General features: G+C 44.8%; 1 protein-coding gene across 1 annotated transcript; it reads left to right on the top strand.

Annotated features, from left to right (window-relative positions):
• Positions 1-3,224: 3,224 nt before the first annotated feature.
• LOC127345181 (uncharacterized) lies at positions 3,225-7,222 on the top strand. Its single transcript, XM_051371621.2, has 3 exons — positions 3,225-3,497; positions 3,588-4,018; positions 6,576-7,222. Exons 1-3 carry the CDS (start codon positions 3,333-3,335, stop codon positions 7,009-7,011), a joined length of 1,032 nt encoding a protein of 343 aa, XP_051227581.1. The 5' UTR covers positions 3,225-3,332; the 3' UTR covers positions 7,012-7,222.
• The last annotated feature ends 16,274 nt before the right edge of the window (positions 7,223-23,496 follow it).

Here is a 23,496-nt window from a genome sequence, read left to right as displayed (position 1 = left end):
GTAACAACGCATTTCTATCTTGTGTACTCCTTTAGGGAAGGGTCATTGCAACCCTTTCGTAGCTACACTATTTGTTAAGTTTGTTTTTCCCATTTCAAAACAAAAAAGCTTATAAAATGATTTTTAAAAAACTTATATGGCATGGCATTGAGGTGGACGAGATATGACTCACTTATGGTAATTTTAGAACTAAAATATGCAAATTAAAAGAAATACGACTAAATTGACGAGGTGACATTACTTTTATGACCAGGTGTGGGCACTTTACTCTTTTACCAGGGATGTTAAGTAGTGGATGACTACTCTACTTTTTTTTGTATGCAATGCCTCATCCAGTGGTCTCTTTTTTTTCTATGCCGGGAAGATAAAATTATTAGAAAGAAGTGATTGCACAAGCCGCGGGGGAACAAAAAAGTCTTTATGAGCACAAAGATTGCTTATGAATGCAAGAAAAAAAAATCCAACTCTCAATTGCTAGAATTTCTCCACGAGAGTGCATGAAGTCAACATATTGATAAATCAAGTCAGCGTCAAGAGTCCATAATTGTAGGCAGATAGAAGAAATGTAAATCAAGTGGTGGATAAAAGTGCATCATATTCGATAGAAACCTCTACAAGTTACCTCATAGGATAGATCTTTAGCATTATTCCGTCTAAACATTAATTCTGAACGCATCTTTTTTGTTAGTCTCTCAATAACGCAAATTATTATTTCTTGCTCCAATAATATTATGAAACAAACAACATGCACGTCAGATAGCAAAAGCATTCCTTGAAGAAAAACTAGTATGTACAGCAAGAATTAAATGGCTACTAGATGACCTCGGACAATACACATATACGACTCATACACGACGCAACATGCACGGATCGCACAAGCGGATGCTCTTGCATACTGAATCTGATTGCTAACTAGAACAAGATGAATGCGTACCTTAGGGTGAGTTCATGCATGACAACAGCTTAGCTTATGATGTGAATTAATCGGGATCCTCACATGCATGCTCGTTCCCCTCAAAAATAGATTTGACTGAAGAAATGTTTTCCTATAAAATGTCCACAGCTGAAATTGAAAGGTTGAGTGAAGAGTTTTCCCTCAAAAACAGATTTTGACATCTTTGAATGGTGGAAAATACACATTTCTCGCTACCTAGTTCTATCTTGCATCGCTCATGGTGTGTTCTCCTCCAACAGCTCCCTCATATCCGCCCATCTCTCCTTATTCGATTACCTTCCCGAAGTGTCTCTAATCATCTCCAATGAGCGTCGGTTGTATATCTTCTCCGGCCTTCTTCTGAAACATGCCCCTCTCCGGGCATATTGGCACAAAAGGATCGCGAGGACACCGTCGTCTTCCTCGTGGCCGGCAGAGCGCCACCACCGCTAACCTCCTTCAGTGTTTCCATACATCAGCATTCCTCTACCTCCCATGTGTTCTCTCTATATCATCTAGCCTTTGGGTGCAAACATCCCTCGACCAGCATTTCACCACAATAAAACTTATCATCATAGGGGTCCTCCTTGCTGTCACAATCCTCACTCTGCAGCGGTCCTCTGCGGCTGCGGTGTGTGCGTGCGCGCATGGCTCCGTTTCCGTCTCCACGGGACCGCCGACCCCGAGTGCGGCTGCCACCAAGCTCATCCTTCACCTCCACCACTTATTGACGATACATAGCGCGCACATGCTTCTACATCCACGATGATTCGGAGCATGGGCATCCTTCTCTTCCACCGCGCGTCAACGAGTCGTTCTGTTGGCCCTGTTTTCCTCCGGCTATTAAATACAAAAATTATGTCAAATACACAACGATTTCACGCTATGGGGCGTGGGGGGGGGGGGGGGGGGCAAATGTCCTGTCTCCCACTACCTAATTAAAATAGTATACAACTTTGTGTTTGCCACGCTATCCACAACACTGACACCATAGCCTCCATCATCATCGGCTATGCGGCAGCAGTCATCGCGGTCTACCTTTTCAGGCGATGTCGTCAGTAACGACAATACATGGCTTTCCATCGTGTATCCGCGCCTACGAACGAGGACATAGCGTAGTGCGACCGCTCTTCGCCGAGGATGGATGACCTCCTGTCCTTTCCGCATGGAGCTCAGCGCAACGTCGGCTTCCAGCGCAGCCGCGCATCGCGGATGCTGGAAATCACCGAGGTGGAGCGGCGCTGTGGTCGACTGCCACCTGCGGCACTCGAGCGCGGCCAGTCGTCGGTGCCTCCGGAAGCATCAGAAGTTCCACCGGCTGCACTACACGGAGGCCAGGTGCCACCAGCGGCCCTCCAGCTTGACGGAGCCAACGTCATCGCCCCATCACAAGCGGCCTACGGCTGCAGGCGAAGCCCACCCATGGTGGTGAGCGGCTGCGTCAAGGCTCCCCAGCCAGCGCCAGCCATCCTGCCGGCGGCATCGACCTCGAGATCTACCCCGACGGGACACCGGATTGGGTGCACCGGCGGTCTGCTTCTCGTCAGATGTGTCCATTTTGTCTATGATCTGTGTCGTGCCGTTCTGTTGGCCCTATTTTCCTCTGGCGATTAAATACAAAAATATGTCAAACACACACCTATGGGGGGGGGGGGGGGCAGTTGCCCCTCTCCCATGCCCTAATTAAGCAATAGTATATGACTTTGCGTTTGTCACGCTATCCACAACGCCGGCACCATAGCCACCATCGTCGAGGCGCCCCAGCCAGCGCCAGCCATCCCGCCGGCGGCGTTCTCCGCTCGGTTCACCGACCTCAAGTTCTACCCCGATGGGACACCGGATTGGGTGTACCGGCGGTCTGCAGAGACCAGCCACACGACGGAGCCCGCCAGGGTCGAGTGAGGTGCTAGACCATGGCCGCATTTCAAATGAGAGTGTTTGCGTGTGTTCTCCGTGTCGTTATGTAAGTCCTTAGCTGTGGGTTAGGTGATCGTGTTGCATAGTTCCTTTCTCCATTAATTAATGTCCTTATATGTAGCTCCTTAGCGTTGGGTTTGGTGATCGCCGTATGTTGCCGTGCACTTATCCACAAAAATAAATACTTTCTCCTATCCTATTTAATTGATTCAATTTAGTATAAAATTCTGCTAAATTCGAGTCAATTAAAAGAGACCGGAGAGTATGTGTCAGTAGTAGTACAAAAATAAAAGAATTACAGAGAAAAAAAAGGAAAACTAAATGAACCCATCCATCTGATAGTCAGAGAAGAACAGAGTAGGAGCAAAACCCTCGTCCTCCCCATCCCCTCCCTGTCGTCCGCAAGCGGCCAAGCCAATCCCACCCAAGTTGGGCGCCGGAACCACCTGCCGCGGCATCCGTCGCCATCCATCCATCCACCATGGAGATGGAGGTGGACTACTACAAGGTGCTGGGCGTCGGCCGCGCCGCCACCGACGACGAGCTCAAGAAGGCCTACCGCCGCCTCGTCATGAAGTACCACCCGGACAAGAACCCCTCCCCGCAGGCCGGCCCCCTCTTCAAGCAGGTCTCCGCCGCCTACGACGTACGTGCCTCCCTCCCTCCCTCCATTACCGCCGCCGCCGCCGACAACCACTGAATCTGCCGTCTCCCACGGTCTTTCTCCTCCTTGCAGGTGCTCAGCGACCCGGACAAGCGCGCCGTCTACGACCAGTACGGCGAGGAGGGGCTCAAGGCGGGCGTGGCCCCGCCATCCCCCTCCGCCGCGCCGCCCCCGCACGCGCACGCGCACGGCGCCGGCCCCGGGTTCCGGTTCAACCCGAGGACCGCCGACGAGATCTTCAAGGAGATGTTCGGGGCGGGCTCCTACTTCGGGCAGCCACCCCGCAGCCCCGCCACTCCCCAGAGCGTCCCAGGGGCCACTGCTTCTTCCTACGCCGCCGCTGCCGCCGCCGCTGGGTTCTCCCCCGGGTCGGGGGAGGCGTCCGGCGGGTCGATGAGGAAGGCGGCCGCGATCGAGCGGCAGCTGGCCTGCAGCCTCGAGGACCTGCACAAGGGCGCCACCAAGAAGATGAAGATCTCCAGGGACGTCCTCGATTCCGCGGGGTGAGATGAGTTCCTCCTCTCCCTTATCCTCTGTTCGTTCTGTTCTTGACTAAATAAATATATAAAAGATTTACTTGGTAGCTTAAAAACGCTGACATTGTTGTGATCTTGGTGAATGGCTTCAGTCTGAGTTGTAAGAAGCTGTAGCAACCTGAACTTCAGTAACCAGCCCCTTTCTTCGGTATGGGTATTTTTAGTTTAGGGTCACATTTGTAATTTGTTATGCTCTTGTTGACTAGAGAAAGATCATTTATTTGTTACGTAGCTCTCGGTCTATCACTCGCTGTGAAGCGGTGCTGATAACGACTGTCTAACTTCTCTGGTGTCTTATTGGCTAAACACTCGGTATTCTCCTCTACACACGAAACCTAACGTTGCATCAAAGCATACATGAACCTTGGTGTGTTTCCACTCATGACTTCTTTCGAATGCAGCTTCACAGTATTTCCTCCTACTTCCTAATAATGCAGAGATATATTTATACTTTGGCAACAACATATATGTCTGAAGGCCCTAAACCGTAGCTCTTTGGTGTGATTCCCAGTTGTTGTGATGTCTCCATCTTCTAGCAATATGATACCTTCGAGTAAAATCTGAATTCTCGAGCTTTTGTAGTAGTCCTCCTTAATAGGTACTTCAGGAGTATTCAGAAATCATGCAGTCCAACAAGCCAGTTAGCATTGGTTTAGATAATTAGCATTTACTGGCATTTGCGTGTACCTTGATGCCATTTTCCTTTTGGGGAGTGCTTCGGTACGCCCCCTTTTTAAAAGTTTACGACTTTTGATGTAGATGAGCAGTAGAGATTAGAACTTACCCTTTCATTAAAGGGTAAAACTGTCTATTCCATTTTGCAAAAATCTAGTCTATATTATTTCAACAAACCTCCTAGACGACTAGGCAAGATCTATCAACTGCAGCGGCTATGCTAGGTCATGTGGTGGCGGCGCTGCATTTGGTGTCGAGCAGATGTGGCTGGCAACGTTCTTAGTTAGGTGGTTCATTTTTGCATCCGATCGGAAGAGTAAGAAAGACCAATATCCAAAGCCTAACTAACAACATCCTAAAAAAGCAACGTGTGTTATGGTTCTGTACGTGGTTTTGTTTGTTGATTCGATATATAGGTTGGACACTGGCAGCGGTGGTGCCATTAGAAGATAACTCCAGACTTATTTTACTTTGCTGTCCACGAAAGAAGGACAACGAGGTACCGTACATCTAACATTGTCCTGAGCTAATCTCTTTTTCTACAACTAATCACACCATCAGTACATCTGACTGATTAAGAAAAGGTTTAGTTTAAAGGGATAACTATCCAATTAATTAGTCTCAACTTTTACCAAAGGATGGGAACATCCTTTCTAAGAATGAAGCACACCCCTTTCCTTTTTTTTTTAATTTCCAGCTTTCCATCACATCATTACTTGAACTAATGTATTTGTTCACCAATGAAGAAGTTATTACTACAATCATCACACGACAAGCATGATCTGTCAGCGTTCCTGTATATTTGGTCATCCAAGATCGGACACTGTTTGATGGACAGTTATTGTGTCCATAGCTCATTCTTACTGTTTCCACAGTTATGGATTCTCTTAAAAAATCAGTTTGCGACTTCAGTTTGTATATCCACATAAGCATGGTAAGGGCATTTTCAATAATTCTCTATGGTCCCAAGTTTGGTCATACTCGCAGGATTTACAAAAATGATAATAGTGTTCCAAGACGTGCATAGTTAGTTAACTGTGCTACTAGTATTCCATCTAAGATTTAGTGAAAGATCATTTGATGTTGACATCAGTTTTTAAATTTCGAACTCATAATAGATCTATTGTAGTAGTGCAGCTTAGGGAAAAAAGGTCAGTACAAGTGTGCAATGCAGACCGACTCTTTGAGCTTAAATTTGGTATATCAATCATTTCAAAATGAACCTATCAGGTCACATATAAAATAGTATTTATGCACATCTTGGGTAGATATTTCTGTGCCCAGATGAACATAAGTATGACAAGTTGGCCTCCAGTACCTGTAATTGATTGAGACTGAATATGAGATGATGATATCCGAAAACATTTGTTTCAAGGAGTCAGGGCAGCAGTGCATTCAAATTACTATACGTATATAAGTATCTAGCATATTTTGTTATCATGATGGTATCTAGCAATTTTTTAAGTAGTTCCTACACTTATGCATGCATGCTTGAATTTCTTTTCTGGTTAATCGATGTGACCATAGAGTGAGTGATGGCGAGTCAGTTTTCTTTTGAAAAAAGAAAGAAAAAAAATGGCTATTCGGAAACTGGAGATTTGAATAATTACAAAGATATGGCAGTATGCCTATCCGGGTATCCATTTGTTTGTGTGATTGATGATTACCAGATACAGTTTTTACAGCATACTGCGTGGATAATGCTCACTAATTGTGTATGCCAAGTTGTTATGATGCCCTAAAGTAGCTTGAAACTTAACTACCCGAGAAGCTTCCAATTTTCAGGAAAAAATCTCGTTATTTTCATGTTTTTCGTTTTGAGAATATATTTTTCTTTTTCTTTTTGCAGCAAACCGATGAGTGTGGAGGAGATCCTAACAATTGATATCAAGCCTGGGTGGAAGAAGGGAACAAAGATCACCTTTCCTGAGAAAGGCAACGAGACCCGTAACGTCATACCATCAGACCTGGTGTTCATAATAGAAGAGCGGGCACACCCGAAATTCAAGAGAGATGGCAATGACCTTGTTTACACGCATAAAATCTCCCTTGTGGATGCTTTGACTGGTTGTGCAGTCCAACTGATGACTCTGGATGGGCGAAATTTAACCGTTCCTGTGAAGTCTGTCATCAATCCCACCTACGAGGAAGTAGTGCCGGGCGAAGGTATGCCGATCACAAGGGAGCCATCTAAGAAAGGAAACCTAAGGATCAAGTTTCAGATCAAGTTCCCCACCAATTTAACAGCTGACCAAAAGGCAGGGGTCCAACAACTTCTGTCTTAGCTCGCTGTTTATAATGTGAATCTATGCTGTTTCTTGTTCAGCGCTTACAGTTGCTGAATGTACAATCACTGTCTTCATCCTAGTGTAAAGGACATGATTTCCTAGATGCTTCGAACTTTGCGCTTGATTGCTAACTGCTGACAGAGTAGCAGCTGCTCCACTAGCAGACCTAACTTTGTTTCAGATTATCTGATGATTCTTTGTTTCTGAAGTTAACAATTGTGACCTTTCTTTGAGAAAGACCACGCTCCTAACTAATACAAGCCTGAGGCCACCAAGTTAGACAAAAGACATGGCCCAGGCTGCTAGTTCAGAGTAAGAAGTTCTCTTGGCCTTATGAACTAGCATAGCTAGCTCATTTTTGATTTTTTTTCCTACATCTGTAGAAAGTCAGCTGGATGTGCTTGAAGATGAGATCATTTCTTGTGGTCCAAAGATCCCAGCAAACGAGAATGATAATATCCATTGGGAAAGGCTTAGAAATAGCTGCTTGTAGACTGGCTATGATATCCTGCACCTGAATTTGGGACAGACCGATCTGGGCAGAGATACTTCCAGCACATGACAGCAAAACAAGACGAGTTCTAGTTTCTAGGCCAGTTGTTTCACAGAGCTTGCATCTCTTTGTTGGCATGAAGAAACACTTTCTTTGGAGCAACTCTTTTGTGTTCAATCTGTTGGGAATCAAAGAACACCTTGTGCTTTTGGAAGCAACATGTTTTCCATAACCATTTGAGAGCATTCTATGTTTATATGCTGGAGAAACCTTGAATATAGTAGAGCTGTTTAAAGCCATCCAGGACTCGTATTGCTCCTGAAGAGCAACATTCCCATTCAGGGTTTGCATATCAATATATTCAGCATATGCTTCGACTGAGAGAGGCAAGTGAAAAAGCTCAGCCTGATCAGGCATTCCGGCATGGATAGAACTTGTTGAACTGAAATTTTTTGATGCTTTGCAAAGAAGAACATATGGGGTCATTGTTCTTTCAAGGATCTTTCCGGCCAAGGGTCATGCCAGTAAAGGATAGAGCAGCCATTAGAAAGAGAGCACTGGGCAAGAGAATTGTAAGCTGAGCAGAGGGGCGTGTGCCTATTATTAAGTTGGCCCATGATCCAACCTAGAATCGAAGAATTCCCTTCATAGATTGGTGCAACCCAGTCCTTTCGTACTAGGGTTGGCTCCTCGCAGTTCTTCCATTAACACCAACGGTAGATAGGAACCGAACTGTCTCACGACTTTCCAAACCCAACTGACGTACCACTTTCATCGGCGAACAACCAAACCCTTGGAACCTTCTTCAAGGCATAAACTTTAGGCAGTCTCTTCACCAAAATGAGACATCCTTTGTTCTAGCGGGAGGCAGGTTGTTCCTATAATATGTCTCCCAAATAAGGTGCACCCAAGGTAGATCAACATGTTTCAAAATTTTGTGCAGGTGCTTCATCAGCAAGCATTCATTCTGAACCGAGGAGTTAACCACCCCTAAACCCCCTTGTTTTTTTTTTTGGTTTACACACAAGATCCCAAGCAGCTAGCGAAGGATTCTTCTTATCTGAATCTTTATCCCTCCAAGGACAATGTCTTCGGTATTTGTCTGCCTCATCAAGAACCCACTTAGGGCATGCCCAATGCACTGCCCTAGAGCTACTGCCTCAACCCTTTAACTAGGTTCGGATGAGGAGGCAGCCTCCTCTTCAGGAAGTGGGATCTTAAGCCTTAAAAGCATACTTTTTGGAGAGAGAAAGAGATACATAGTATCATATTTGTGGGATCTCTTCTCTCTTTTTTCTAACTAAAGTTGTAGCTTCCATTGGAGATATAAAATTGACCATGTTGCTTTTGACAACTTTTTTACATGGAGCAGCTAGTTGTGTATGCCACCATTGCTCATGCCCTTATACAATTTGAGAGAACTCAAGTAAAAGGTGGGTAAAGAGGAAAACACAGAGTTCACCATTCTCAGCTTACTTCCATAGTCCAAATACATAGTACATGGTGGTAATCTTCGCTGGAATGTCTGAAGCAACGGCCGTGTCAATGCTGATATTGTTCCATGCCGTCAGACTAATGTTCGTTGTTGCTAGGACATGCAAAAATAACCTCTTGTTGCCTTTTAGTTTTCTGTCAGAGTACCTTTAAGGAACACATGTTTTATTTGCTACCACCCAAATGTTTGCAAGAAGGTTTTCAAAAAAAATTCTGCCATTAATTGTTTTCTGCAAAACATAGGCATCTCACTTTGCTTTCAGAGAATACTCACCACAGATGGAGTTTTCATTTCCTATCAGGGAATACTTGGATGCTATTCAAACTAGTTGAATGCCCCTGCGCGCGTTGCTACGGCCCTTTAATTTTTATCAGCCATATATGTATATATAGATTGTATTTTGATTATATAATCTAACATATAACGATAATAAAGATACACCATTTTTAACCGAGTTGTTCTTATCGACAACGAAACCGATACGATTTTGAACCACGTGGTGACAAACTCCGGTTTATTCTCACCCACTCTTCACAACATATCATTCTCTCTTCCTTGTTAACCTCTTGGTTTGGGTTTTGTTAATGTTTTTGTCTCCGTCTCCAACTTCTTATGGTGGCAGATGAAACACCTCCACTTTGCATTTCTTCATCATTATGTTGCCTCTAACATACATGATATGGTAATCCTTGCCCCTCCCGTTTTCTTTAGCATTTATACTTTTTTCCCTTGCCCCTAGCTTCCCACATTAACAACCTTTGTGCCCCCCTCCCAACCTACATACAACATAAAGTAGAGATTGTTTAGATTAAAATGGACTCCTAATTCTAGAATTTTTCTTGCACTTTTATCTGAAACGTGCAAGAATGAATACCACGCATTCTCCGGTGCACAATGGACCAATCATACATATCTATACTCTGAAAAATCAAGATATGAAAAGGCATTATAAAATGCTTGTTAATTTTTCTTATAAAAAATTCATGATCACATTAAATATTTTGGACTATATATTGCTCCAACTATTACGTTACATAAAAAACCATGACCTGGAAACATGACCGAGGGCACTATCCTGTTTAGTGGCCATAGATGCGCCGAATTTGTCTGTCGGTTCGCATGGCAGAGACACTCTGAGTAGGGGGGGTTGGTAGGAGGGGTGCAGCTTTGCATGTCCTCTACAACTTCTCATCGCAGTGGTGACTGATGCACCACGCATCGGCGCTTGACCTGGCAGCCCAGTTCTTTGTTCTTAATCCCTAAGATAAGAAATCAGTACATAAAAGACATCTACATTAGCCACTCCTTTCCTTGTCAAATAAAACCAAATATAAATTACTTCTTGTCCAGCAGTGAATTCAACGGTTGTATCATGTAAATGATAAAAATCCACTCGGATCGGAACTATGAGCTAATGCAATCTCACTTCTTTGTTGTCTAGGTGCTCCCGTAATCTCTGCTCCCCAGTATTCTTTTTTCCATCAAGTTCCTTTTAGGTGTCTAGGAACCGTCCTTTATCTGAGCTTAACCAGGCAAGCTATCTTTGGAGAAATTACACTACAAGCACAATAGCAGATATTAACAGCTTAGAAAAAATCAGTACAAAATAAATTTTTTTAGAGGAATTTTATCATTGCCACCAATCCAAGAACTCTGAAAAAATGAGTAGGCCACATAAGTCAGCTGTTCTTCAGAATAGATGGTTATAATTGTAGTCAGCTGGATTGATTTGAAGTGCATTATAGTATTTTGACAAATAAGATCTCCGTAAAATTTGGAATGAAACAATACAAATTATAATGCACTGGCACCAGCAAAAAAGAAGAACTCCCGTTCGTCCTTGTTCATGTGATAAGCTGTTTTTGATACAAAATTACTACTCCAATGTTCTAGGTATGACGGATCTTTTTTTCTTTGTAAGTCAGAAGATTTTTAGTGAGGTTTGTCATGCTTCTGGTGATGTATAACACCATGATTTTTAGGGTCACTTTCGAGGTCATGCTACATGCAAACTCTTTTCCTTGTTACTCCTTATCAGTTAGATGCAATGTCATTTGCTCATTAACACTATGAACATGCAGTTGTTTATAGGTGACCTGATGAAAATAGCAGTTTATCAGATATTGAAAAATAGAAGTACTACCCGTTTATATACTAATTGACGACGCTGCAGACAAGAAGCGGCATGGCCGGGGACCAGGGACCAGGGACCGGGAAGAACCTCTCCTCCCTTAAACCCTCCGGTCATTATATACACTCAACTCTGATATTGTTTTGAAACATCTATAAATTTATAGTGTCCTAATTAAGGTGATTTTCCCTCTCTTTATAAGAAATATGATTATATTTTTCTAAATTTTCTTTCACCAATAGAATTTGTTAATTCTACTTTGTATGGGGACTGTCTCACATATGTTTACCATTTGAAACCATCAACATAATGCAGCATTATGGTATTGTAGTCTGCAGTTTACTGAAACCACATTAGAGAAAATAATTTGCAATGATTCTCTGCTCTTCTTGTCCTCTCATCATGTTTGTCAGATTATCACTGAAAATTTGTTGTTCTATCTAGGCAATGTATTCTCCGGTTCAGTTGTCACGAGCTTACCTGAACATCACAACATCTCCTTCAAAAGTATGAATGACCACAATGCAAACTGCAAACTGAAACAACCCAGGCAACAAGGATTATCTCCATATACTGCATAAAGTTTACCTGAACTCCATTGTGCTCCTCTGCAATTTTGTTGCGACTTATGAACTGACAGACAAAACAATATCGCCGTGTCAGGACGACACTGGGAAGATAGCAGCATTCGCAAGCCAGTCGGCGAGGCATGTGCGCGTGCTCACGACAATGGGCTCCATCTCTCTAGGACCGTGCTCCGACACTCAGAAGATCACGCCGCCTCCGTCTCGATGGCTCCTCCTTCTTATAACAAAAATCATTCAGTTTACGAGGTAGGCGACCATACTATATGAAGGGAACAACAGATCAATATACCCGCCTGATGATGGCAATCCACCAAAGAATTTACAGCCCATCGTTCCAGTTCTAAAAAATGACTACACATGGTATGGAGAAAAAGCAAACATAATCACCATTACGTGCATCCAGAAACAAGCTGCTATGATACCAGGCCCACGAAGACACCGCAAGCGTGACATCAGGCGGGCCTTGGGCCGTCAGCCCAGCGACTCTACGACCCAAGCCAAGGAAGCAGACAACCGGTACTTACAGAGCTAGGCAAGGGTTAGAGAGGCATCGATGAACTGTAATCAGAAATCCCCAAATCTCTCCCTGCTCTATCTCTCTCGATCCCACATTCCTGTAACTATATCGAGACTAAGGATCCAACTGCCTGTGCGTGACGCGAGGACAGTGATCCAGGTCATAGCAAGTGGTACCAGAGCAGTTTCGGTCCTGGATTTTTTCTTCCCGTGTGCGAATCGCTGATTCTGGTCGATAAATCCGGACGACGGGTGCGGATCCTTACGGATCTGCACAAAACACCCTCGGGTGTACCCTAATTCGGTCCGCCGGAGGATAGTATTCCACGACGGCGAAATCCGGCCGATTGAATCTGACCCAGCGGGTGGAGATGGCGGAGATGACTGTCGCCGATCTGCGCCAGTTGCTGGCGGCGACGATGGAGGCGAACAAGGCGACCGCAGAGGCGGGGCAGGCCAACGCTCTTCGCATCACGGAGATCAACTCGGCGCTCGACAAGCTCGCCCTCACGCAGCAGGATCTCGTGCGGAGCGCTGCGAAGGTGGAGTCTACCATCGACCGGGTAATTCAGGCCAACACCGGCTTGGAACGCTCAGTGGAGGAATTGAAGCAGTCGATGGAGCGGGTGGCGACGCGGCTGACGTCCATGGAGACAGCCGCTCCCAAGCTCTCGACACCGGAGTCCGTTGATCGGGACCCGGGTCCGCTTCGGCCTGAAGGGCACCGTCCGCAACAACGCTTCCAGGGTACTGGTCTGGGAGAGAATCTCACCTCCAGCCGTGCCCTGGTCAGGGGTGAGCGATCTGTTACCCATGCTGAAACTTATGCATTGTCTGATATTGATGATGAAGATGAGCAAACTGAAACCGAACACACGTTCCATACTAATAGGCATGGTCATGGTCCTAGATTACCCAAATCTGATTTCCCTAACTTTGATGGTGATAATCCTAAGTGGTGGAAAAAGAGCTGTGAGAAGTACTTTAGGCTTTACAATGTTCAAAAAAATCTGTGGGTAGATTTTGCTACTATGCATTTTAGAGGCAATGCCGCATTGTGGTTACAAACATATGAAGCATTGCATAGTGTTGCAACTTGGCCAGAATTATGTGTAGGAGTTTTCACAAAATTTAATAGAGATAAGTATGCTAGGATCATGGACAGTTTCTTTGCTCATAAGCAAACTGGTTCAGTAGATGAGTATGCTCGCAAATTCGAGGAGCTTATGCATAAAATTCTGCTATATAATCACTCATATGATGAAACCTTTTTCGTAAGGCGTTTCCTAGCTGGGCTCAAATCAGATATTAGGAAAGCTATAAAACTGCATAACCCTAGCACAGTTGATCTGGCTTTTTCTATGGCGCAAACGCAGGATGCTCTCATTGATGAGGACATCTCTCCACCACATAACAAGTATAGCCAGCGTGATACACTCAGACTGAAGTATAAACAGCATGGCCAACTGCCCGGATTTCTTGGGGCCCCTCCAGAACAGAAGAAACCAGAAGAAAAAACACCCGTGCGTTCAAAGTTTAATTTGCTGAGAGCTCAGCGTCGTGCACGGGGGGAATGTTTCAAGTGCGGTGAAAAGTTTAGCCCAGGTCACAAGTGCCCTGCTCAGGTGCAATTGCATGTCCTGGAAGAGCTTCTGGAGTCCTTGCATATTGCCGATGAAGCACCAACGATTGAAACTGAGAGCGCAGACTCTGATACGGCAGATTCTGAAACAGAAGAAATGATGAAGCTGTCAGTTCATGCAGCCTGCGGTACTACAAGTCGCAGGAGCATGCGTCTTGAAGGGGTTATTGGGAAACAGTCAGTCATGATACTCATTGACTCAGGTAGCTCAAGCAACTTCATGAGTCAACAATTAGCCGACAAGCTGAAAATGGAAACTGTGAGCATTCCTATGGCCAAAGTCAGTGTTGCAGGTGGTGGCACGATTAACTGTGACAAGATGCTACCTGCGGTTACCTGGTACACTCAAGGGCATAAATTCACCACTGAATTGAAGCTGCTACCTCTCACATCCTATGACATTATTCTGGGGATGGATTGGCTGGAGAACCAAAATAATGGCAAGATGTGGGTGAACTGGAAAAAGAAGACAATGCGCTTTAAGCATGACGGAACACGGATAACACTGCGTGGTGTGCAACCAAACACCGCCGTGTGCTCCCCTGTGACTGTTCAGGAGCTTGCCAAGATGGTCAAGAAAGGGGAAGTCTGTCAGATGATGGAGCTGTACAATATGACAGAAGAGACACCCACAATAGCAGAGGATGTGCCACCGGCAGTTCAGTCAGTTATCAGTAAATACAGTCAACTGTTTGCTGATCCAAAAAAGTTGCCTCCTCATAGAAAATTTGATCACCAAATTCCCCTGGTACCTGGGGCTGCTCCGGTGAATGTCAAGCCCTACTGGTATGCTCCTCACCAAAAATCAGAGATTGAGAAGCAAGTGAAAGAAATGATGCAAATTGGAATCATTCAAGAGAGTACAAGCCGGCCCGTTTGCGTCACCTGTCATCCTGGTGCGCAAGAAAGACGGCACATGGAGGTTCTGCGTGGATTATCGTGGCCTCAATTGCATCACCATCAAGAACAAGTACCCGATGCCAATTGTTGATGAACTCCTTGATGAATTGGCCGGAGCAAAGTGGTTCACTAAGATAGATCTTCGAGCAGGATATCATCAGATCAGAGTGGTACCAGCTGATGAGCATAAGACTGCATTCAAGACTCATCAAGGGCTGTACGAATTCAGAGTAATGCCATTCGGTCTCACGAATGCACCAGCGACATTTCAGTCCACCATGAACGCCCTTTTCGCTGAGATATTGAGGAAGCATGTTTTGGTTTTCATGGATGATATCCTAATCTACAACCCTACCATGGAGAGTCATATAAAGCACTTGGAGCAGGTGTTTCGCATTCTGCAACAGAATGAGCTGTCGGTCAAGCAGTCTAAGTGCTCTTTTGCCCAACATAAGTTGGAGTATTTGGGGCATATAATCAGTGCTCAAGGGGTTGCAACAGATCCGGCGAAAGTGCAAGCAGTTCAGAATTGGCCAGTGCCCAAGAATGCAAAGCAATTGCGTGGTTTCCTGGGCCTCACCGGCTACTACAGGAAGTTTATAAGGAACTACAGTTTGATTAGTCGCACACTGTCCAATCTCCTGAAGAAAAACACATTGTTCTCTTGGACATACAATGAGCAACATGCTTTTGACTTTCTCAAGGAAAAGATGCTTGCAGCTCCAGTCTTGGCCCTGCCAGATTTCTCGATACCATTCACAGTTGAAACAGACGCAAGTAAGCGAGGTGTGGGAGCAGTACTGACACAAAAGGGCCACCCTCTGGCATATCTCAGCAAAGCTTTGGGACCCACGGCCCAGACCATGTCCACATACGAAAATGGCGCTCGTACCTGCAACATGCTCAGTTCACAATAATCACTGATCATAGAAGCTTGGTTCATCTATCTGACCAAAAGCTCACAAGTGATATGCAGCAAAAGGCATTTGTGAAACTTATGGGTTTGCAATACAAATTGGTTTACAGGAAGGGCAAAGACAATTCAGCAGCTGATGCTCTATCTCGGATACCTACTGCCAATGAACTTCATGCCATATCTCTTTGTCGTCCAAGGTGGCTGGAGATTATTATTGAGGGCTATGACAAGGACGACAAAGCAAAAACACTTCTACAAGAGTTGAGCATTGCTTCTCCTAATGCGCAAGGCTACTCACTACACCAGGGGCTTATCCGACACAAAGATAGAATATGGTTGGGACACAACAGGGAAGCACACCAGGCAATCTTATTATCCTTGCATGATAGTGGTGTCGGCGGCCACTCAGGAATTCTCGGAACATATCAGAGAATAAAATCCCTCTTCTCCTGGCCAAAAATGAAGGAAGACATTATGAAGTATGTGAGGCAATGCTCTGTGTGCCAGCAAGCTAAGGCGGAACACATCCGTATCCCTGGACTGCTTAATCCCCTACCGATTCCCACAGAGGCATGGAACACAATCAGCCTTGACTTTGTTGAAGGATTGCCAAAATTGGGCTCTTACAATTGTATCCTGGTGGTGATCGACAAATACACCAAGTATGGGCACTTCCTTCCATTGTCCCATCCATACTCAGCCCTGACGGTTGCCCAGAAATTTGTAGACAACATCTACCGACTGCACGGTCTCCCGAGTGTTATCATCTCCGATAGGGATCCGGTGTTCACAAGCAAACTGTGGCAGGAGCTGTTTCGTCTGTCAGATCCAAAATGAATATGAGTTCTGCGCATCATCCACAGACGGATGGCCAAACCGAGAAGCTGAACCAGTGCCTCGAAACCTATTTAAGATGTGCTGTGCATGCATCCCCGAAGAAATGGTCGCAGTGGTTACCTCTAGCGGAGTACTGGTACAATACAAATCACCATTCGGCTCTGGGTAAAACGCCATTTGAAGTGTTGTATGGCTATAAGCCTAGACACCTGGGAGTGAGCAATCTACAGTCAGCAACATCCAGTGACTTGGCAGGATGGTTGCAGGAAAGGGAAGAAACAACAGCTCTTCCCCAACAACACCTATTGCGTGCACAACAGCGAATGAAAGCTCAGGAAGACAAGCACCGGACCGAGCGAGAATTCCAGGTTGGTGATCTCGTGTACATGAAACTGCAACCATATGCACAAACAACTATCGCCAAGAGATCAAACCAGAAGCTGGGATTTAAATTCTTTGGACCATATGAGGTACTCGCACGTGTGGGCAAAGTTGCATATAAGCTGAAACTTCCTCCAGGAAGTCAGATACACCCTGTGCTGCATGTTTCCCAATTGAAGAAGTCTGTTCCCGCTAATCAGGTGATTGATTCTGATCTGTCGTCCCAGTTCCTTACTGATGAGTGTTTCCTGGTCGAACCATTAGCACTCACAGGTCGACGAACGATCAAGAGAGGACGTGGCTTCGTGGAGCAAATTCAAGTATCCTGGACAGGACTCCCTGATGGACTGAAGACCTGGGAATCTGAAGCTGCCTTGCGCCATCGCTTCCCAGGAGCCGCTGCTTGGGGGCAAGCACCGTTTCAAGGAGGGGCACCTGCTATGATACCAGGCCCACGAAGACACCGCAAGCGTGACATCAGGCGGGCCTTGGGCCGTCAGCCCAGCGACTCTACGACCCAAGCCAAGGAAGCAGACAACGCACCGGTACTTACAGAGCTAGGCAAGGGTTAGAGAGGCATCGATGAACTGTAATCAGAAATCCCCAAATCTCTCCCTGCTCTATCTCTCTTGATCCCAGATTCCTGTAACTATATCGAGACTAAGGATCCAGCTGCCTGTGCGTGACGCGAGGACAGTGATCCAGGTCATAGCACAAGCCTGCAAATCATGAGTGATTTCCATGATTTAGCAAAGGGGAAGGAAAAGAGGAGCTGCTGGTTTGTTGCTTCCATGTGAGAAACTGGGCTGGATTGATGGGCGGTGCCACACCCGCCGTTGCAGGTTAGACAACAACGCCTTTGTCTTCCCGTCGACCATGCCCGGAAGCATGGTGCGGCTGTGTGCGATCCGTGTGATGCCCTCGACGTTGACCTGAATCACGCTCCGCATAACTTCCTCGTCCACCTCGTGAAATTAGTTGGTTTACAGCTAAGAGACGCCGGCCTCCCCATGTGGTGGTCTAACGTGGCAGTGGTGACCAGCAGTGCCCTACGGCGCGCGGAGCGCTAGCACAATGGCCCTCGGCTCTAGCCATGGCCCATGTGGATTCAAATCTCTCGGGAATGCGTGAGAACAAGGGCGAAGCGTCGTTCCTGTCACGGGTAAAGGAAGAAGATTTTGAGGGGGTTGCCGGCGGCATTCTAGAGAAGTCCTCGGGGTGGTGGCCTGATGGTACTGAGGCGGATGCACGATCTTGGAAGAGGAGATGGTAGTGGTGACATAGACGGGAGTTGACGTGATCCAGGATGGCTAGGAGGCAAAGAGCTATAGGGCAACGATGCGGGCTTCACTTGGTCACAGCAGCAACGAAATTGGGCTGGCGGCAATGGATACCTTCCAACGAGATGGCAATCTCCTGATTGATGGGTGCATAAAATACTTCCTTACCAATTTAACCGACATGATTTCTTTGCGATCCCATGATTGATGCTTCTGTCATCATAGTTTTGGGAAGTCTTGATTGCTGTCATATTATTGATTGATGCGATCCCTTAACTTCTGTGAAGTTGTGACCATGGATGGCTAGATATGAAACGGAAGATGTTTACTGCGATTAGAAGGTCAAGATGTCTTCAATCTTTGACATCAAACATTTTTGATGACGTACAGACTCGAATATAATAGTAAAGAAACGGCAATGTTGTACGATGGTTACTGTCAGGAGAGAGGCTACCAGTATCTAAGGCAGTACGAGCCAACACATAACACTGTGTTTGGACTACAATGTTGTCGGGTATATTTTGCTTTCCCATTGTGGTTGTTGACAGTTTTTTCTCTGCTCCTTCTCTTTTCATTTCCATTTTTCGATACAATTATAGAGTTAATATACGACATGTCTATCAACAGTGAGATACAAATTTGTTTGCAAAAGAAAAGCAATGTTGTACAAATCCTCTGCACTTAACAGGTAAATAGTGACGAGATCAATAGAATCTGGCCTATTATTGTAATGGACATTGATCTACCAAATTAATAACATTACACATTATTTCTGAACAGCAATTACCCCGGTGACCGAGTCCTCGCCACATGGAACTGATGCTTCTGTTTCAAAATGTGGGGCGGGTTTTGAACTTTTTTTATGCTTTGACCAATTTTTAATCCAATAGTACCATCCATTGTATTCGAAAAATACTTTCTCATTATTTTCATTTCTGTAACTACGAACAACTGTTGTGTATGGGAAACTTACGGTCCAAGTATAACTGTAGACATTCAAAATACGTCATATATTTCTGAACTGGAACTAGGTATTTTTCGTGATGGGCATACAAAAGACATGGGCTAATGTCGTTGACAAAGACTCTACTTGCTGTCATTTTCTGTTCACGTGCGAAAGAGATGGGACAATAGATCCATTGGATGGACGCATGTTGGCTAATTTAGTCCATTCTTTGCCCCAACAATGCACAATTTTTGTCCGGAAAAGTACTTATACAACAATAAATCCGGTAAGGTTTTAATACCGCTAAAAGTTACATTTTGGAGATTACGTCGATGTACGAGTTGACAACTAGAATCTCTGTGATGGAGCCATCACCACGTGGAGCCTAACACGTAAGATATGGCATGTAAAAGGCCTACGTCCACATCAGCACCACATGTCGTTGACAAAGACTACGAGCTATTATTTTCGTTCACGTGCGAAAGAGATTGGAACAATATCTTGGAGATTCGTTAGATGGACGCATCTTCAAGAGTTTTGTCCATTTCTCACAATCCAACAACAGTAGCATCACAACTTGAATTTGGAACTGCATCAAGGAATGGTTGGGGATCCCCTTCATTCATCCCAACAATGGCACGAGTCTGGCCGCTCGATCGATAGAGGATGATTGCGGCGAGCGCTATCCCAAACTGCAAGGCGTTGGCCTCCCTCGTCTCGCTCACTTTGCGGGAGATTTGGTATAAGCTAAACAAATGGTTTTTTCATAATAAGCACACACACCATCGTTTGTGCTGCTAAATAAGATTAAGAAAGAATCCTGCTTGTGAGCTATTGCAAGTGCTAAATGAGTTTGGACGAAATGATGCTGAGAGAGTATATTTTTGTAAAATGCGCTTCAACTTTCTTGTCGAAATCCTCTCTTAATTAATAGATGGGGGCAAAGGTTTTTGACCCTCTTCAAAAAGAAAGATGATATTTTTCCCCTCGCCATATTTAATGTTGTGTTGTGAGGCTTTTCTTGGAGAGTCGTCGAGCTCTGCATTACACTATATATATATATATATATATATATATATATATAGGTCTGCTATTCTCGAACCGGTTCGAGAATAACTATTCTCGAACCCTTTCTGAACTTCCCACTTCACACAAGTGAACTTCTCGACGGAACACTATAATTTCCTATTTCGACGGACACTGTTTTGAGGCTGATTTTTGAACCATTTATCGGAATTATACATATGATATACCTTTGGAAAGATATGGAAATTTTGCAACTTTTTCATTCAGAAATTGTTCCCAAATTCTTCACGGTTTAAAAATAATTTCTAGTATACTAAACTCTATTTCGCGGAATTCACATTTTTCGTACAGTATTTTGCCAGCCATTCTCAAACCATTTGTTGGATTGATGCATGCAATATACCGTTCAAAAGGTAGGAAAATTGCGCATCTTTTTCGTTTAGATTGTTTTCCCAAATTTTTCACGGTTTAAGAGCAGTTTTATAAATACTCAAATCTCTTTTTCGCGAACTTCTCCGATTTTGTAATGTTTTCTGCGCTATTTTCAAACCGTTAGCTGGATTGATGCGTGTGATACACCGCTAGAAACGTGTGGAAAATGCGCAAATTTTTCATGTTGGACAAATTTCCAAATTACTTACAGTTTAAAAGTAATTTTATAAATAGTAAAAATAGTGATGGTCGTCAACACGCCAACGGTTTGAAATTAACACCCCTGCGGTAGCCGAGTGAGGTGGGCTGACATGTTGTAGTGAAATTACACTCGCATTGGTGTTAACTACATAAGGAGGGGATTGATTTGGTCAATCGAAGCTCGTATGGATGAATTTACCACGTAGGATTTCCGTCTAGTAAAAACAGAGTATGTGAACTACCTCCTACATGCATGTGAACTTCACGATAAGTGTTAGTAAACTTCTGGTCACGAATTATGATATACGAAATTGTTTTTTTTTTTTTTGAACTCGTGTGTGTTTTTTTGAACTCGTGTGTGTTTTTGCAGGCTGTTTAGTGGGTTGTAATTATTCTTATAGTTAACTGTTGAAGTCAAATGAGCGAACTCGTGTGTGTTTTTGCAGGCTGTTTAGTGGGTTGTAATTATTCTTATAGTTAACTGTTGAAGTCGAATGAGCGAACTTCCCTCCGAGAAATGTATTCTCTGTTTAATGCCAAAGCTAAAAGAGTGAACCTTCCAAAAACAAGGGAATGCATTGTCCGTGTGCTGCAATACATTTTACGCAAATTTACAAAGAAGTGAGAACTTCTCAGCATTCGCACAAGAACTGCACACAAATATAATAAGAGACAAAGTTTGTAAAATAACATATACAGCCAAGTAGCAGTTTAGAACCAGCCTCCCCAGGTTCAGCGGAAGTAGCATCTAGCAGGAGTAAACTTTTTCATACGATCAACTGAACATCATTTCACAAAAAGGTGTACTGCTCTCCCAGATACATAAAACTGAACCACACATAGTTAATATATAAAATCGTCCACCCCTCAACGTAAACATCAGAAGCAAACTTTCACAAATAATCCATCTAGCAGACTCACGAATAAAAAAACCATCTAGCAGGAATACTGTAAAGTAAAGTATCAGGAGACATGAACTTCACGAATAGGACAACATAACTCGATGAATTAATATCAGCAAACTTCATACATCCCACGTTTGCTTCCATCCTCGCAATGCTCATCAACGGATGCCCCCACGGCGCGAGGAGGTTGGGCTTGACGACACGATGGTCATGGAGCGACGGCGAAGCCGCGTCCATCACCCAGAAGCCGCGTCCTCTATTGCATCGCCTCATTGAAGTTGCGGCGCTCAGGAAGTCCCTGCTGTATATGCATATAATGCTCAGACGATGATAGTCAACTTATCAAGTACCTGGCACCAAACAAATGAACTTCTTGATGCAAACCAACTGAATTTCCTAGTAAATAAATTGAAATTCTCACATGGACAAACTGATTCCCTTTAACGTATTGAACTTGGAGAAAAAAATCTTAACTTTCTGCACATGAAGAAGTGTACCTCTGATTTTATCTACCGAAGTTCTCTGATTTTAGATAGCACACTGTTGTAACCTGAATAGTGAACGCCTGCTTTCTTTTCCTCTAGAAGAGTTGTTGCAATTTTTTCACATTGCACTTGTAACTTTTATACAACGAACTTCACAACTTTATAAAGGTGAACTTTTTTTCCCGTGTGTAAAGAACTACTGTATAGTTCACAATGCAGTCCTAGCCATGCTTCAGGGCACAATCGACTCATTCTCGTATGCTACTGCCAAGAACACCATGAAGAAGTGCAATTACATAGTCCTAATGAACATAAAAAGGTAAATATGAACTTCTCGACAAAATTGGGTGGGCTTCCGCAAACGAAGTGAACTTTGAATAGCTACTTGATTATGTTTGTCAAAATAACCCCTTGAATTGTTTCAACATTACCTTGTCTCTGTGTGCATCTTCTCTTATGTGCCTGAAATCAACCGAAGAGGCGCAGTTAACATACCTGAAGATGGTTGGACATGCTCGCTGCGTACAGCGATGTGAACTACCGCGGCGGGGCATATGAATTCCCGCATCAGCGCTTGTCCCATGGGCTCTAGAATGTAACATAAATTAACTCAAAAATGATCTTTTCTGTGAACATCTACTTAACTTCTTTGTGATAAATTAACTCAAAAATGATCTTTTCTCTAAACATAGGCTTGTTTTCTCTCTGAACTTCACAACTCTAACTCTCTGAATTTCAAAACTCTCTCACAGTGAACTCTCACAGTGAACTTTCACACGACAACTCTACCTCGTCCGGCAGCAGTTTGGGGCGCCCGCCCGACAGAATCCCTCCGCAGACACCGACCCCTACCAACCCTAGCCGGTTCACCAGCACCAAATCAACCGCCAGAGCGGGCGAGGGGGTGGGGGGAGAGAGATCCCCAGACATCGAATCGTCGCCGGCGCCCGGTGGTGCGGCAGATTCCCCACAGAAGCTAGAGAAAATGGGGGAAATGGATCAGAGGAGCAGGGCACAAACCTTGCTGGCGGCGGCGGCGGGGGTCGACGAAGGCTCCTCTCTCCTCTCTCTCTCCTTCCGGTCGGCGAAGTCTACGGAAATTTCCCTTGCTCCACCTCCTCCTCTTGATCTCCAACCTCGGCGGCCGGCGCGTGGGATTGGCGGCCGGGTTGGCGGTGGGATTGGAGGCCAGGGCGGCGCTGCCTTACCGTCGACGGGGAAGAAGGCGGCGCGGGAGGTGGCCATGGGGTGCGGTCGGGTGGTTGTGGGACGAGGGAAGGCCGGAAGGGTGGGGGAGGCAGGGCCGTCG

The sequence above is a fragment of the Lolium perenne genome, chromosome 1, assembly GCF_019359855.2.
Source record: "Lolium perenne isolate Kyuss_39 chromosome 1, Kyuss_2.0, whole genome shotgun sequence".
In the NCBI taxonomy this organism is placed as follows: Eukaryota; Viridiplantae; Streptophyta; class Magnoliopsida; order Poales; family Poaceae; genus Lolium; species Lolium perenne.
Note: the sequence above shows the minus strand (reverse complement) of the source record. Positions and strands in the feature narration are given on the sequence as shown.

What these genes read in the sequence shown, in the direction of transcription:
- LOC127345181 (XM_051371621.2), top strand. Translation starts at nt 3,333, where the DNA reads ATGGAGATGGAGGTGGACTACTACAAGGTGCTGGGCGTCGGCCGCGCC. An exon ending in AGGTCTCCGCCGCCTACGAC is followed by an intron (nt 3,498 to 3,587) that starts GTACGTGCCTCC and finishes TCCTCCTTGCAG; the next exon opens with GTGCTCAGCGACCCGGACAA. An exon ending in GACGTCCTCGATTCCGCGGG is followed by an intron (nt 4,019 to 6,575) that starts GTGAGATGAGTT and finishes TTCTTTTTGCAG; the next exon opens with CAAACCGATGAGTGTGGAGG.